Here is a 17,669-nt window from a genome sequence, read left to right as displayed (position 1 = left end):
ATCTTTAAGTTATATCTAGATGGCTTAAAAATACATCAAATTATAATTTTATTTAATTATGTCACAATTTATATATTATATTGTGAGCAAACTATGCAAAATTAACAACTTGTATCCAAACAGTACAATTACAGTCTCCCTGTGGAGAACATGAAGCCTCCTAGCCTTTACAGACAGACCCAGAACAAACATTAAGGATAAAAAAGGCCTGCTTGTTTGCAGTGCATGCATAGGTGTGTCTTCCTTTCTCTATATTTGTGCATGTTTGCCTACAACATCTTATCTTACATTGTGTAAACATCTAAATCAATTTGTTTAAGGAATATTTACATGGTAAACTGTGTGGGCAGTTTACAATAAATTCTGGGACTATGGAGGTCTCGGGATTGCTCTGGATAAGATGTTATTATAGAATGTGCAGGTAACAAGCCTTTGCTTGTACAAATGAGACACAGAAGGAGATGCTGTATAAACCTGCTCGTTTCTCTCAGTACAGCCTGAGCCTCCAGCAACCTTGCAGTCACTGGATTATGTGCACATAATGCACACTTTTAGCTGACAGATTAAATATACTACCGAGGGGAATTAGCGATTAAAGGTCAGATGAAGTGTACTCGTTGTAATGCAGGACATACTCACTATAATAGGTCAAAAGAGATTAAAATAAGAAAAGAAAAATAGATTTTTAATTTGTTAATATTGTTTTATTTTTAATGTTTGAATTAATCCAGTTTGATTTTATTTTTAGGCAACATTCTGACTTTCATAGACTTACAGAAGCTTCTTTAAAATGTTGTTCAGTGCAACAAATGTAGCAAAAACTCGTTCATTCATTCATTTTCCTTTGGCTTAGTTCCTTCATTTATAAGCAGTCAGCACAGCGGAATGAACTGACAACTTTTCCAGCATATGTTTTACGCAGTGTATGCCTTTCCAGCTGAAACCAAGTACTGGGAAACATCCATACACACTCATTCACACTCATTCACACACACACACACACACACACACACACACACACACACACACACACACACACACACACACACACACACACACACACACACACACACACACGCACACACGCATACATTCAATCATTCATTAATTCATTTTCTTTTCGGCTTAGTCTCTTAATTAATCTGGGGTCGCCACAGCAAAATGATCTGCCAACTTATCCAGCAAATGTTTTACGCAGCGGATGCCCTTCCAGCTGCAACACAGTACTGGGAAACATCCACACACACTCATACACTATGATCAATTTAGTTTATTCAATTCACCCATACATGTTTAGACTGTGAAGGAAACAGGAGCACCCGGAGGAAACCCACACCAATATATTTTAAGTAAGAATGATTTGATGGGATGCATATTTTGCATTTTGCCTCTGAAACCTCTATACTTGAACCTTTTAGTTAATAATAATAATATTTAATAATATCATTTTTTTTATAAATTTTTAATAAATAAATTATTAATTCATATTTAAATTAAAAAATTTAAAATAATATATATACCTATGATAACTTCACATGGTTAAAGTTTTATTAATATATTTTTATTTATCCTGAATGACAATGGGACATTATTTAATATTTTAACATTTTTACAGTAATTAAAACTTAAAGTAGACACTTTTATGTGTGTATATATACTTTATAATTGATTTGCATTTGACAAAAAATCTTCTCTCTGTTAAACAGAAATTGGGGAAAAAATAAACAGGGGGGCTAATAATTCAGGAGGGCCAATAATTCTGACTTCAACTGTATATACAATAACTTTAGGGTGTCTTTGATCTCTTATTAACATCTTGATAAAAATAAGCAACTTATATTTTTAATAATCACACCTGAATATTAATTCTCAAATCTCACTTTTATTAAATCCTTTGGAAGAAAATCTATAAGCAACCTTTCAAAAAGGCCAGCAATTCCTTATAGAAGCCCAACAACTGGCAACAGTAATTTACATTAATAAATTGTAGAAGAGACCTTTTATATTTTTTTTATTTAATAGTATAAAGTAATTATAATGTAACTATTATATTATATTATATTATATTATATTATATTATATTATATTATATTATATTATATTATATTATATTATATTATATTATATTATATTATATTATATTATATTATATTATATTATATTATATTATATTATAATGATCTGCCACATTGTTGCAGTAAACAGTTAAGGTAGAACAGTCTTTGGTTGATGGGCGGTGATTGACAGTCGGACGATCCAATAGAGCAGAAGTATTTTTCCCAGCAGCTCAAGTGGGCGTGTCATACAGGGCTCGGCGTGTGTGTGTATCTCTGTTAGTGCAGCTGTAGTATTTACAGCCCACTGCCCTTCCTACGAGAATGCAGTTATTGTCATTTACATTGTCTCCCAAAGGTTGCTTTATAGCAACAGCTCCGATACTGTAATCCTGGTGCGATCTGTTGGGGTGCTTTGCGTTAGTGTCGTGCCCGCGCGGAGGAAAGAGTGCGCGCTCCGTTCACGCGAGTAATGCCGTCTACGATGGAGGGCTCATCGGGGGAAGGTGACCTGTTTACCGTCAAACACGAGCTCAGAAACGGTAAATGAACACCGGACAGCTGCTCCTGCGGTTTTATTTACGAAGCAACGCTTCTTTGTGTCTTTGACTAATAGTGTTTTCGTTATGTGATGGAAGTGACAGCTTTAATGTTAGCTGGTCGGCTACTGTAAAAGCACGAGTAAGTGCTGATATTACCGTATGTTGATATGTGACATTTATGTATCACAAATGACGCGTCATGATGGGGTACTTTGAGGTTGGAGGATGTTCTGCACGTGCTGTTTCATATTTCACATTCATAACGGTAGTTGCGTTTGCTTGAACTCAGAAACACTTGAAAGGAATCAGATTGACACTGAATAATAATGTTGTATACTTATTATTAACCGTAGTTGTTATTATTATTATGTGTGAGTGGTTGCATTAGTTGCTCAGTCATGACATGGCCTTGAGTCTAAAGAAACCCAATTACTGAAGCTGATTTAATCTCTAGGGCCCTGATTATGTCTTGGTATAGTAAATGAAGTTACCTTGTGTGTGTCCTCGCTTGCTTGTCTTAGTAAACTTAGCACAAAAGCCAAGTAGGCACATTCCTTCAAAGTGGTGCAGATATTTCTTGACTTGACTGTTTAGAGGAAACTATAACACAACAGTTTGTTAAAAAAAGACACAACATATAAATTAAATAAGCATTAGAGGCTTGTTTCAAAATAATGTCCTCTTTAAATCCACTTTTAGACTGTATCTCACAATTAAAAGTAATGTTTTTAGTACTGAATTCATTAATTGCATATAAACTATTTTACATTTATTTTTTTAATTACATTTTCGTTATTTCTCTTCTGCGTATTCAGTACAGTCATGTTACTGCACTGTCACCAAAAATTCCTTAAAATGGTGACATTTGAAAAAAACAAGCAATTCCAACATTATAGATGTGATATTTTCAGTAAAATCTCAAAAAATAAATTCACACAGAAAGTGTATGTTAACACTATATTAAAACATCTATTTAAATTTTCCAAAACAACAGAGTTATGGGAGCAGAAAAATATCAACCTGTAAACATTTTTGATATCTTAAATAAGGAAAATAAGCATGCGTTATAGATGTGACCAAAAAGTATGCAAGTTTACAGTATACAACATGCTTTGTAGAAATTCTGTGAATTAAACTGCACAACCCAAAAGAAACAATGCTAATGAAAAGGTTAAGAGTTGTTCACTATTGAACAAAAGTTGTTTTATTTATTTTACATTTTTGCATTTATAATGAAAAAGCTTTGTTATGGATGTGACATTGCCACTTGGGTCACTTTTGTAAATCAAATATAATTGTTTGAAAACATTAACAGAGACATTTTTGAGTATTTCTAAAGTACTGTAAAATACAAGCCTACACAAAAAATTGCAGAAACGTTTTCGCTGTTTTGGCAAAAACTTATTTAATTTTATGGCAAGGTTGACATTTGCGTTCTTAAGCACTTTATATTCAGAGAGAAGTGCTGAAATCACAAATTTGCCTTCAGTAAGGATGTGTTCACACTCAGCAGGATCAAACACACTGCAGTTTGTGCACCAAACAAGAGGACAGAGAGAGCAGAAATAGCAGGTCTCAGTCCACTTCAAATTAAAGAATGTGTGAAATAAAAATTTACAATCTTCATTTTGCTAGCAGCACACATTGTTATTCTTTAGGTGAATAACAATGCAAGTCTGTCCAATGAAAAGAATGTGTGTTTAAATAATCTTTAATCAAAGTCTGACCATTTGCTTCTACGTTTGGAGTGTCAGTTCTTCTCTGTTGACATCAGTTTGACAGCTTCTGCCACATATATTCTTAATTATACTCCTCTTACCTTTAGATTTCTATAAAGTAATGATGCGCTAAAAGGAAGCCCCACCCCTACTCAATATTCAGTTTCAGTTGGAAGTACAATAAGATACTAAAATAAAAGTCTGAGCAACTGCTGGTTCTCACGGTCTTTAAAATAATGCGTTTATCATGAAAGGACATGACGTCAAATGATGCGTCGAAACAGGACAGAATGCTCAAACATAACATTACTTGATGTTTTTTGTTTGTTATAGTCATAATGTTATCCCTGGAGACACTGGACGTCAACATGACCTCATATTGACGTTGTACACCAACGTCGTGGGGACGTAAAATTTTGTTTGGAAATGAAAATTGGGTTGACGTCAGAACCTATGTTAATGTCCAACCTAAAATCAACCTAAAATCAACCAGGTTACACCTTGATGTTGTGTAGACGTTACCACCATGACATCTATCAGACGTTGGATTTTGATCACTTTCCAACACAATCTAAAACCAACCAAATATCAACTTAATTTGACATCATTATTTGACGTCAAAATAACATTGTCCTTAGACGCTGGCTAGATATTGAATTTTGGTCACCTGACGTCATGATCTTAATGTAACTTAATTTTAACGTCTTATGATGTTGTGTGCCTGCTGGGATGTGTACATAATAATACACTTCAGAAATGCATTTTCTTGCAGCAGAGCTCCATTTTCTTTTATGTGATGGGTGTTATGGTTCAGTTTTTACTCTACGCATTTTATAATCTCATCATGAATTCTCAGCTGATAAAAATACCATTCAGCTCATTCAGTTGAGCGTACAGCATTGGTTTGGGTATTCAGTTTTGTCCTAAAATAGATAGATGTCATAAAAGCTGTTTATGTTATTGTATTCATTTATTTTGGTTGTTTTTACATCTTGGTTCAGTTTGATTGCCAGGAGAAAATGTAGACTCACTTTTTTCATGGGCTGAACAAGTGTGAACACATCCTAAATATTATTTTGCAATTGGTTTCCCTGTTCTCGACTGGTTTAAATCATTAAGAAACCCATGTTAGGCATCATGATGGCACAGTGGGTAGCACGATTACCTCACAGCAAGAAGGTCGCTGGTTCGAGCCTCGGCTGGACCAGTTGGCATTTTTGTGTGGAGTTTGCATGTTCTCCCTGCGTGGGTTTCCTCTGGGTGCTCTGGTTTCCCCCACAAGTCCAAAGACATGTGCTATAGGTGGATAGGGTAAGCGAAATTGGCCGTAGTGTGTGTGTGAATGAGTGTGTATGGATGTTTCCCAGTCATTGGTTGCAGCTGGACGGACATCTGCTGCATAAAAAAACAAATGCTGGATAAAATGGCTGTTCATTTCGCTGTGGCGACCCCAGATTAATAGGGACTAAGCCAAAAGGAAAATTAATGAATGAAGAAACCCATGTCGATTGTATTTGACTAATCCAAATCCAGATATTGAACTACTTTTGGATATTCAGTGCAGGTTAATGGTTACAGACACTTAATTGTTGTTTGCTTGTTATGATTAACAAAGTAACATTAGGACTAGATGGAGTTCACCTGAAAAGGTGCATGTGAGAAAACACAGAATCTCTTTCTGTTTGTGCCATTTGGATCCTAAACAGGAATTAATCAGTGTGTGAAAGCATATTAATGAATGTAAAATGACCCACAGGCATCTCTAGTGGACTGAAATCTGTTTCCTTCATGCTTACACACACTTCAAACATGCTGTTTGATATCCAGTCAGAGGATGTGGTAAAAGAATATGCTTCTTTCCTCTTCAAAAATCAGATAATTTGTCAGAGAACGAGTCGAAGTCGGAGCGAGATGCTATGCTGCTGTTTGTGAGGGTAGCAGCAGGAATATGTTGACTTTGCTGGGCTCTCAATGCATAAAACAAGTGACCTCTCTTCAGCCTGCATGCTAGCGTGTAAACATACACCACGCACATGCTTGCGCTCCTGCATGTCTCATTCATGAAGGCTGTTTTGTTTTCCCTGAATCATCAGGCTCTTCCTTATTTATGAGTTGGCCCACACAGAATTTGTGCCTGCAGAACTCAGATTTCTGCAAATTCAAAGCCTTTAATTACAGAGCCATTCAAATGTTCAGATTTTTGTAGTTATAACTTAAATCTTACATAAATAAAAGTATTAATAGGTAATCTATTGTGCTAATGACATTCATATTAACATTTCTGTGTGTTTCTCAACCACATTCCTGCACCAGCACTGCATGTTTCGGATGTCTCCTTTTTCTGTCACACCCGTTACAGGTCTTTCAGTCTCTGCTAATGAGATGATTATCTGAATCAGGTGTGTTTGGTTAAGGAGACATGGTAAATGTGCAGAGCTGGTGGTTCTCCAGGAACGTGGTTGAGAAACACGCACTAAAGGTTGGAAAAGGACTCTTAAAAAAGGTCATGAGCTGCGTCTCAAATGGCACACTATACACTATGCACTCATACACTAATATGTACTTATGCACTTACACACTCAACAGCATAGTATATGTATGTAGTGTTGTCACAAATGGAGCCCTAATGTTTTTTTGCAAAACCGGAAATTCAAACCGTTTCCTTGATGACGTTTGACGGTTGTAAAATCAGTGAAATAAATGACCAAACTAGCAAATAATACCTGCCATGGGTAGAACTGCATTCACCATCGGGAGGCAATATAATCACTCTCGTAGGAAAATTCTGCTTTGACCATCCAAAATAAATAAAGTTATCCAACATGTGCGCCAGAAAGCTCTGCCCCTTCCACTGCGTGAACAAAGCTGTGGTCGTTGAGTGCATCATCCGGGTAATTAAAGTGCACTTATTATTTTTAGTTTTCAGTGTAAACGCAGTACTTACACTATTTATACAACCAAATGGCGTAGAATAGTACATAAGTATGCGATTTGGGATGCAGCTAGTGTGATGTTAAAAGAGAAGTTCACTTCCAGGATCAATGATCATCATATTCAATTAATTAATAGTTTTTGATGAAGGCAAAATGTAAACATTGTACATGCGAGCGTGAAACGTTGTTATTTGCATTTGTGCATTTAATGTAATATTGTCCAATATTGCTCATCCAATACTCATCCAAATGATTTTTAAGACAATATTATTGCAAACAAACATTTTGTATTTTGTGCGACTTAATTAATAATAGAGCATAAAATGAAATGATAGACTTTTTATTTTGTCAGTACTATATATATATATATATATATATATATATATATATATATATATATATATATATATATATATATATATATATATGTATCTCGTTATATTGCACAGCTCTATTTGTTGAAAGTGTTCTGTGTTAAATGGATAAGAGAAACTCAACTCTTTTGAAACAAGTGGATAGAGAGTAAATGATAGCGAATTTTCAATCTGCAAGTGATCTGCTGAAAAAAATGTTTGTGGAAAATAGCGCTAAAAATAAAATTGACATCGGTATTTATTTATTGACCAAACACCATTGTTAATATCATTCGGTATGTAGTTTTGATATGAAGCGCTATAGTTTTATTAAAATGTGTTTAATAATTATCGATATCGAATGATATGAAACATGATAACATGATAATTTTTTTTTCAATATCGCCCAGCCCTAGTGGAAAAGGTGTTTACATTTTCAAGATTGTTTAAAGAATTTTTTTTTAAAAAAGATGAATGTCGGTTAATTTATTATCTTTCTTAACTGTAACTATTGATTGGCTTGATAAATGTTTGATGAATAGACCTTTTTTTTTTTTTAATCGTAATGACACCAAAAATTTGAACGGTTCTGAGTTATTGTTGTTATTATAATTATTTCCTATTTCATAATTGTTTGAGCTGCCACTTCAGTTTGTACCATGTTTAATTCTTTAAAGTGCAGAGTCTGCAGATTCCATCTGGACCTGTTTATAAACCACATAGTGTATTTACAAACAGTTACAGGCTCGTCTCCAGGGTCTCGCCATTTTGCACACATATTCTTTTTCCACTGTTGTGAGAAAGTGGCAAATAAGAGTTCAAATAACCGAAGATTCAAAGATTTACTGAATTCTAGTTGCGTAATATCCAAGTGAAATATGCTATTTCTTGGCTCTGTAACCAGATGGATGTGTTTAAATCTTTCCGCAGCCAATCTAACGGGTCATGTGGAGCGTGTGGGCATCGAGAACTTTGAGCTGCTGAAAGTGCTGGGAACAGGAGGTCAGTGATAGTTCAAGTATGCGAACCCTGTGTTCTCTTCCAATCATTGTTCCCTCTTCACTAACACATCGTTCTTCTCCTCTGGGCAGCCTACGGCAAGGTGTTCTTGGTTCGCAAAGTGAGCGGCCACGATTCGGGCAAACTCTATGCCATGAAGGTGCTGAAAAAGGCAACTATTGTGCAGAAGGCCAAGACGGCAGAACACACACGCACAGAGAGACAGGTCCTCGAGCATATCAGACAGTCTCCTTTTCTGGTCACACTCCATTATGCCTTCCAGACAGACACCAAACTGCATCTCATTCTAGGTATGTTGGTTTTTACATTGATTTTACTTGTGCATCGAGAAGAGTGGAAGCTGAGCAGACAGATCTTCTGCTTTAAGATATATAGTTAAAGTCAGAATGATTAACCCCCCTTTGAATTTTTTTCATATATTTTAAATATTTCCCAAATGATGTTTAACAGAACAAGGAAATTTTCACAGTATGTCTGATAATATTTTTTCCTTTGGAGAAAGTCTTATTAGTTTTATTTCGGCTAGAATAAAAGCAGTTTTAAATTTTTTAAGAACCATTTTAAGGTCAAAATATTAGCCACTTTAAGCTATATTATTTTTTCGATGGTCTCCAGAACAAACTACCATTATACAATAACTTGCCTAATTACTCTAACCTGCCTAGTTAACCTAATTAACCTAGTTAATTTAAATAATAATAATTAAAATATTATATTTAGAAATGTGTTGAAAAAATCTGCTCTCTATTAAACAGAAATTGGGGAAAAAATAAACAGGGGGGCTAATAATTCAGGGAGGCTAAAAATTCAGATTTTACATGTACTTCATCATCCTGCAATCTGGACTATATTGAGTGTTTGGCCATCAAGTGGGTCTTTATCTTTTATCAGTCTCACAGCAAATAGCTTAGAGAGCAAGTGTGCACTGATGTATCACTTCACAGGAAGAGGGCAGAGTCTTTTACCCATCCGTCATTGTGCCCAAACCTCAGGCATTTTTATTCAGCTTAATTAACCTCAGAAGTGGTTACTGGGCAGTAAAAGGGTATAAAGCGCACCAGACGTAAATACTAGAGTTGGATTATTATTGGTATGCCTGTTTGTTACGTAACAGGAAATAAGGTATAAACATTAATAAGCCAAATTGAATAAATTGTAACATGACATAAGACACTTTTGTAATAAATTTATGGGTTTCACATTTGATGTTTTCAAAATAAATGTAAATAGTATTACGCTACTGTTTAGACATATGCCAACATTCAATAATTGTAATTGTATTTAATAAAAACATGGTGAAAATGAACATGCACTATATTGATATCATGGGCGCTTCGTAATACAGTTAATAATTTATTATTTAAACATGATAAACCAAAGTTAAGTTATATTTTAACAGAGGAGGGGTGCACTTTTATTTACACAGGGCTTTGTAGTTTTGGATTTTGTTTTTTTTTAAAGGGCGCCTATGATGAAAATCAGCATTTGTAAGCTGTTTGGAAAGAACTCTGTGTACACACTCTTATAAAAATAGGTACACTGTGATACCAATAATATGTTTCTTAAGAAACAGTTTTGTACCTTTGTAAAAGTTGTACAGTATACAAGTGGTGCTCACTGCAGAGCCACTTGGGCAGGGCAGAGCTGAGCTCCAGCAGCCGAGAGCTTGAGCTCCAGCTCCTCCTTGCTTGCACTTCTTCTACAAGTGATGTCACTGGGGGTTGGGGTTAGGGGTGTGGTAGGTGTATGCATTAAAACAGCTTATAGGAGGAGGAGTTGGAGCTCAAGCTCCTCCTCTTTGGAGCCCAAGTGGCTCTGCAGCGAGCAGTGTCTCCTTTTTATGGCACAGAAAAGACCTCCCTAGTAGCAAAGAATTCTGGCCCAGATTTGGCATAAAGCTGGCACAGCAGGCATTCATTCAGCACTGGCATACAGCATGGGGGCCAAACATGGCCCGGGTTTGGCAGAGGTGGTACGGTCTTTAAGGCGGCACACAAGATTTGGGCCAGATGAAAAACGTAGTATTTGGCCCAGATTTAAAATTTGATAAGTGGGCCATGTGAGTTTGGCCAGTCTTGACCCACATTTAAAATACACTAAAATCATTTTTGAGTAAAAAAAAAAATTCTACCAATCAGGTCACTTTGAGAAAAAGCGTGCCCATAGTGTGCCTAAAGCGCATCACTCCATGGGTTTATCAATTTCATTGCAATTGTGACACACCAACCTATCTGGCCCAGTTCAGGCCCAGTGATGAGTTATTAACTTGGCTGAGACTTGGCCCAGATGTGGTCCGTGTTTGGCCCTTGTCTGGAAGCCAAATTTGGTCCAGTCATGTACCGTAATTCACCTGATTGTGTGGGCCAGAGCGGGGCCAGAGAAATTTTGCTATGTGGGCTCTTATAATACTGTTCTGTGCCTTTTATAGTACAGTAGTTGAAGTAAAGGTACACAATTGGTCTCATAAAAAAGTACATAAGTGTTGGACAACTTCTTCTATATTACAATATCTATGACAATAAATATGAAATAAAAATTTCCATATTAAAACATGAATCATCACAAGTTCTATAATACAAAACAACTGGTAAAACAAAACTATAGGTATTGTAAACGAAACATTTAAGGTATTTTTAATAAACAGTTGGTAAGAATTTTCTCATAAATACAGTTTCATTATTGATATCTGCACCTTTTGGTGTTTGCTTTCCATTACGCGCGTGAGCTGCCAAAAGTCCTGCATATGCAAACTGTTCATGCAGACATTTTAGTAAAGCTAATCAAACATTGTGCACATCTCATTACATTACTTTTGCATAATTATATTTCTATTTCAAAATTTAATCAATTAAAATAATTTTTGATTACAATTGATTACAAAGGTATTGTGTGAAAACTTTTTTTCAGGTATTGTTCTGTAATTTTTGCTACAGAAATGTAACAAAGGGTACCTAAAAGTGAACCGTACCGTACCACTTTTTAGTTACCCTTTGCAAAGGGTACCAATAGGCCCAAAGGGTACGATAAGGTGGAGCTAGAGGCGCAGCTAAATGCTATTGGTTTACAGAGATACGCCACTTGCAGAAGCAGGAGAATGCAAACAAAGAAGCGCCATTTTTAAAAACAGAGCCGAGACATTACACCATAATAATATATACATACTGTATGATAACAAGCCATGGCCGACCCGACCTTAAACAAACCTTGTTATCGTCTTGATGTACAACCACAAAGCCAAGAAGAACAAAATCTGCTGTGTCCTGTTCTTGTTTTACGAGCCTGTCTAAAGCGTGAGTGGTTTCACGTTCTCCGCTGTGCACCTACTGTATATTTAAAATAACAAACTTTTTGAGCTCATATTAATAACGTGCACATCATTGAAGCGCTCTGATATCCGATCCTGTCAGAACAAGTCAAACGCAAGAGTGAAGCGCGAAAAAACAAGAGAAACTGGAAAAAAGCAGTAAATGATGTTTTTGCAACTTAAAACATGAACAAACTGCCATGTTTAACTATTATCATCGCCTTTTGGACTATCATGAACTCAGAATGGCGGATTTACTTTCTAACAAGACGTTACATGTGCTGCTGAAGATTACAGATAGAGATGAGACGTTTGCACTGACTGTGGGCTATATTTCGTTTAGTTTTTGAACCCAAGTAAGGACTAAATGTATGCTGTGTGCAGTTTTCTGTAATTAATAACATATCGGAGACTGTAAGGGTCTGTGTGTTCATATATGTGCATTTATTTATTTATTTTATATAATTGCAGACATTACAGTAGGCTATTTCGCTATGTCATTAATCTGCAGTTATAATCAACTCATGTTCATAAAAAGGTTAATGACGAACATTTATACATAAGTATTTTTGTGTACTAAGCATCTGTTTTGTGAGAAGAGCTTCTCATATGAAATGTGAACGACCTGTACGGCTTTATTGTGACATTTCCTCGAGTAAAAATGTTGTCTGAAACTTTCTGTCGTACACCACGCCCAACAAAAGGGTAACCTTTTGGCAGTGGAAACGCAAGCTTGATGATGACCCGTACCAACCCGTACGGTACCGTACTGTACGGTACCTCAAAGTGGAAACGTGACCATAAGTGTCTTGTCACTGTAGTGGTACCTTTATGGATCACATTTGTAAACCAAGGTAAATTTTGGTTTCCCATGGTACAAATCATGTCCTTAAAGGTACAAACTGCAGTGGTACAAATTCTGTTCCATAAAAAGGTACTGCTTCAGTGACAAGGGTTTGTACCCTCTTTGGTACAACACTGTACCATTATTTCTGAGAGTGTAGGTATAGTGTGTCCACAGTCATAAACCCAACAAGTCTCTTTTTAAAAATTTCCTAACATTTGAATACAGAATGACCCAAATCCCAGGGATTTTGTGGCCCACATCAACCTGATGTTGGAATGCGTTTTTTTCCCGCCCACTGAATTGACTGACAGGCACCATATTTCTACAATGCCATCTATAAACATGTCAACAGAACATTTTTTGCAAAGGAACTGGGATTAAGATATTTGTTCCAACTCTCTGTTATTTTTCTAAGTTTTATAAGTTTAAAACATTTGTAAAACAGCATGTTTGTAATAAAGACGATCGAGTAAAATCGTTATCTACTACTTATCTGCTATAATCACCATGGCTGCATGCTGTCAGTAAACGCTAATATGTAAGTGTGTGTGTGTACTGAAGACGGCATTTGTGTGTGACTCACATATCAGAAAGGCTTGAATAAATTCCACCACAAATACATCAAATAAACTTACTCAATATTTTTGATTAATGAGCTGTATTTCAGCAGCTTTATCCGTGTCTATTTCAATCACTGACTGCTGCATATCTGACGTAACGCATGACAAGCAGACAGACACGTGGGAACGGTGGGCAGGGAAAAGCAGCTCATTTGCATTTAAAGCCACAGGCTACAAAAACAACCACCCTTTACTCACACAGCAAAATAGGCAGATTCTGGAGGCTTTAATAAATAATCTTATGGGTATTTTAAGCTGAAACTTTCCAGACACATTCTGGAGACACCAAATGTGTATCTTACATCTTGTAAAAAGGGTAAAATAGATGCCCTTTATAATCAAAACCTTCATTTAAAAGCTGCATGATGTGTTGTCTTTGACTAACATTTAGATTAGTTTGATGATCTGAAACGTTAAAGTGTGACAAATGTGAAAAACAAACAAATAAATAAAATCAGTAAGTGGGCAAAGACTTTTTCACACCACTGTGGTTATCATTAAAGTTACAGTTACAATTCCTGAAATAAACAGGCCTTAACTAAATGTTCTGCAGGGGAATTCTAAACAATCTGTCCCATGTGTGTTAAGAAAGAGCAGTGAATAAAGCATAGGGAGCCTTTGTATCACAGCAGCATATGTGCTTTAATAATGAAATGCGGAAGTACGTACACCACTGCAGGAACTCTTGGTTTTTGTGGTAACGCTTGGAGCCGATGGTGTCAGAGTCAGCATGAAAACAAGATTTGGTAGTATCTGCACTATACCATGTGCGTCTAAAATATATAACATCACTTCATCAGTTGCACTTTTCTTCTCTACACCTTAAATCGCAGACTATGTGAACGGAGGTGAGCTCTTCACACACTTGGTCCAAAGGGTTCGCTTTAAAGAGCAAGAGGTTACCTTGTACAGCGGGGAGATTGTACTAGCGCTGGAGCACTTGCATAAGGTAAAAATTGCAGCAAAAATTACACCCTTATTTTCACTCTTCATTCCTGGCCTGAATGGCACCTCATTGGGAGAGAATAGCGAAAGTAGTTCCTTCCTTTGCTCGGGAGCTACTTCTCTTTACTCCTGCAATCTCAGATCCATTCCTCACTCCTCAAAAACCGGCCAGGCCACACGCATCTGCAGAGCTCCAAATTTCTCGAAGGCTGTGTTTACAAAAAGAGGAAGAGAAGTGTTTTTAATGCACGCTTGTTCTGTGTGCTGCAGCCATTATTCAGAGTTGGCCTGAGGGCACCGCAGTGTTTGGGACCTTGACAGTGAGATTAACATTGTTTTGGTTCGGACTCACTTTTTGTCATCGCCTATTATGTTGTAATTTATTATTTATTAAAGTAGTGCTACATTTTCCAGGTGAATGACTGCATTTTATGATCTCAGACAAAGTGGAGGGTTGTAAACCAGGGAGTTGAGTAAATGCTTTTGGCAAGGACAAAAGAGGAAAAGGAATGTGGTGAACCATTTGAAGTATTTGGGCTAAACATAAAAGCTTATTCATTTCTGTTTTTTTTTATTCCTTTTTTTTCAGCTGGGAATCGTCTACAGAGATCTGAAACTTGAGAATATACTTCTTGATTCAAATGGTCACATTGTGTTGACGGATTTTGGTCTAAGTAAGGAATTTCATGAGGTAAGTTTGCTTGCAGAAATCTTTTGCAATTTTTAGTTACTGACAGCTTTATACATGTTTCAAAACTTAAAATATAAAGCACATAGTTAGTTAAAATCCTGTCTTATACTGATAAGCTGAGAAGTATTTTAGGCCACTGTTATCGGCCTTATTTAAGCTAACCTAGGATCAGTCTGAAAAAGATTTATTAGAGTTCAGAGTCGAATTAGAAATGTAAATTTAACCAGAGTGTTTAAATAAGGCACATAAAAAATCCAAAGTTAAACACACTCAGAGGCCACTTTATTAGGTACACTTTACTAATATCGGGTTGAATGCACTATTGCCTTCACAGCTGCCTTAATCCTTCGCATAGATTCAACAAGGTAATGGAAATATTCCTCAGAGATTTTGGTCCTTATTGCCATGATAGCATCATGAAGTTGCTGCAGATTTGTCTGCTGCACATCCATGATGTGAATCTCCCATTCCACCATATCCCATAGGTGCTACATTGAATTGAGATCTGGTGATTGTGGAGGGCATTTAAATACGGTGAACTCATTGTCATGTTCAAGAAACCAGACTGAAATGATTCGTGCAACGTTTTTCTAATTTTCTATTGTCCAGTGTTGCTGAGTCTGTAAATTGTAGCCTCAGTCTCCCATTCTTATGCCTCATTCAGACTAGCAGAGACTTTGTAGCTGCCTGTCGATCTGGGTGGCGACCTGTTTCAAACGCAGGTCTGTGTAGGTATATACAGCATGAATACAACCAGCCACTGAGTGAGCTGACAGAGGATCACATGAGCTCTACTGGTGTTCCTGTTGGCTGTCGCTCAAGAAAGTGGTTCTTCATTTGCATAAAGTTAAAGGATTCTCAACTTTGTCGTGTCGCTCGACATGCTCACCTGGTCGTCAACGGTCGTTGTCGCTTGTATAGATGGAGGTCGCCGGAAGTCGCTTACTCTTCGTTGAAATGAACAGTTGCTTGTCGCTTTGCCGCTGCGGGTCGCTTGTATTGTCAATGAGGCTTTAGCTGACAGGACCCGGTGTGGTCTTCTGCTGCTGTAGCCCATCCACCTCAAGGTTCGACGTGTTGTGCACTCAGAGATGGTCTTCTGCATACCTGGCTTATACTGTTGCCTTTCTATCTGCTCAAATCAGTCTGGCCATTCTCCTCTGACCTCTGTCATCAACAAAGCATTTGTGACCACAGAACTGCCGCCCACTGGATATTTTCTCTTTTTCAGACCATTCTCTGTAAACCCTAGAGATGGTTGTGAAATACTCAGAGCACAGCATCTGGCACCAACAACTATGCCACATTCAAAGCCACTTAAATCACCTTTCTTCCCCATTCTGATGCTGTTTGAACTACAGATCATCTTGACCATGTCTACATGCCTAAAAGCATTGAGCTAGTGCCATATAATTGGCTAATTAGAAATTTGCTTTAAGGAGCAGTTTACCTAACAAAGTGGCCAGTGAGTGTATATAGTATAGCATGTATGTATGTATGTATGTATGTATGTATGTATGTATGTATGTATGTATGTATGTATGTATGTACAGTATGTATGTGTGTATGTGTGTATGAATGTATGTATGTATGTATGTATGTATGTATGTATGTATGTATGTATGTATGTATGTATGTATGTATGTATGTACAGTATGTATGTGTGTATGTGTGTATGAATGTATGTATGTATGTATGTATGTATGTATGTATGTATGTATGTATGTATGTATGTATGCATTCAATGACCTTTAAAATAACCAAAATCATTTGAGGAAGTCAAATAAAACTGAGATACGGTCAAGACCTCATTAGATCTGCTTTAGCTGTGCTCTCCTAAAAATAGCTGTACTCTTTAGAATGTTAATCAACCAATCAGAATCAAGCATCCACCAGCCAATTACTTCAGCTAACAATGGAAAGTTAAATGTTTCAACTGTAGTTTGTATGCACTCTTTTAATTGATGTGAAACTGTGAGAAACTTCTAATTGTAATTCAGCTGCATAAGGATCCTTTTTCACATAATTCTAGATCAAACTGTTTATAATTCTGGTAAAAATGCAAGCTCAGGGAAAGCATTAGAGATAGAGTGTCATGTAGTATGCTAAAAACAGTCTCTTGTGTAACTGCAGTAGCATGTATGTCACTAAACCACTCTCTCTGAGCAAACAAACATGTGTGGGAGCCATCAGATAAGTTGTTGTCCAGCCAGGGATAAAAGGCTGAGTAAGCTTTATAGCACTTTACAGAAAATAACCAGCGTTCTGCATCATAAATGCTGCATTTAAAAAGAGTATGGCAGGGAATGCATTCTTGTGCAAAAAAACAGACATGCACGCATTTACCTCTAATAGGGTATATACCGAACAAGTGTTCTTCCCATACTGATAAACTTCCGGTGACCTGTTATTGTGATTTTTTTTTTCTTTTTATATGGTTCCTTTTAAAGCATCGATGTTGTAATGTCAGTAAAATACATTTAATTAAATAGACTTTGGCATTAGTTGCAACCCAAGCTCATTCTGAAAACGTAGTCCCGCGGACGTTTCTGGAAACAGCGCAATACGTCCCGGCAGGTACATACGGCCGTGTTTATTTTTTTCAAGCGAACGCTGCGGGGCGGTGTGACGCTGTTCCCTAT

At 36.6% G+C, this 17,669-nt stretch overlaps 1 protein-coding gene across 1 annotated transcript in view; it reads left to right on the top strand.

Annotated features, from left to right (window-relative positions):
* The first annotated feature begins 2,313 nt into the window (after nucleotides 1–2,313).
* rps6ka5 (ribosomal protein S6 kinase A5) overlaps nucleotides 2,314–17,669 on the top strand; it is a 51,977-nt gene continuing 36,621 nt past the window's right edge. The window contains exons 1-5 of the mRNA XM_087290848.1: nucleotides 2,314–2,596; nucleotides 8,531–8,602; nucleotides 8,692–8,910; nucleotides 14,225–14,340; nucleotides 14,926–15,027. Of these exons, the coding sequence (XP_087146974.1) occupies nucleotides 2,527–2,596; nucleotides 8,531–8,602; nucleotides 8,692–8,910; nucleotides 14,225–14,340; nucleotides 14,926–15,027 (579 nt within the window). The 5' untranslated portion in view covers nucleotides 2,314–2,526. The remainder of the gene's footprint in view (nucleotides 2,597–8,530; nucleotides 8,603–8,691; nucleotides 8,911–14,224; nucleotides 14,341–14,925; nucleotides 15,028–17,669) is intronic.

Source organism: Danio rerio, chromosome 17 (assembly GCF_052040795.2).
Source record: "Danio rerio strain M-AB ecotype USA chromosome 17, GRCz13ab, whole genome shotgun sequence".
In the NCBI taxonomy this organism is placed as follows: domain Eukaryota; kingdom Metazoa; phylum Chordata; class Actinopteri; order Cypriniformes; family Danionidae; genus Danio; species Danio rerio.
The sequence above is the reverse complement of the archived record's forward strand: the minus strand, read 5'-3'. Positions and strand labels throughout refer to the sequence as shown.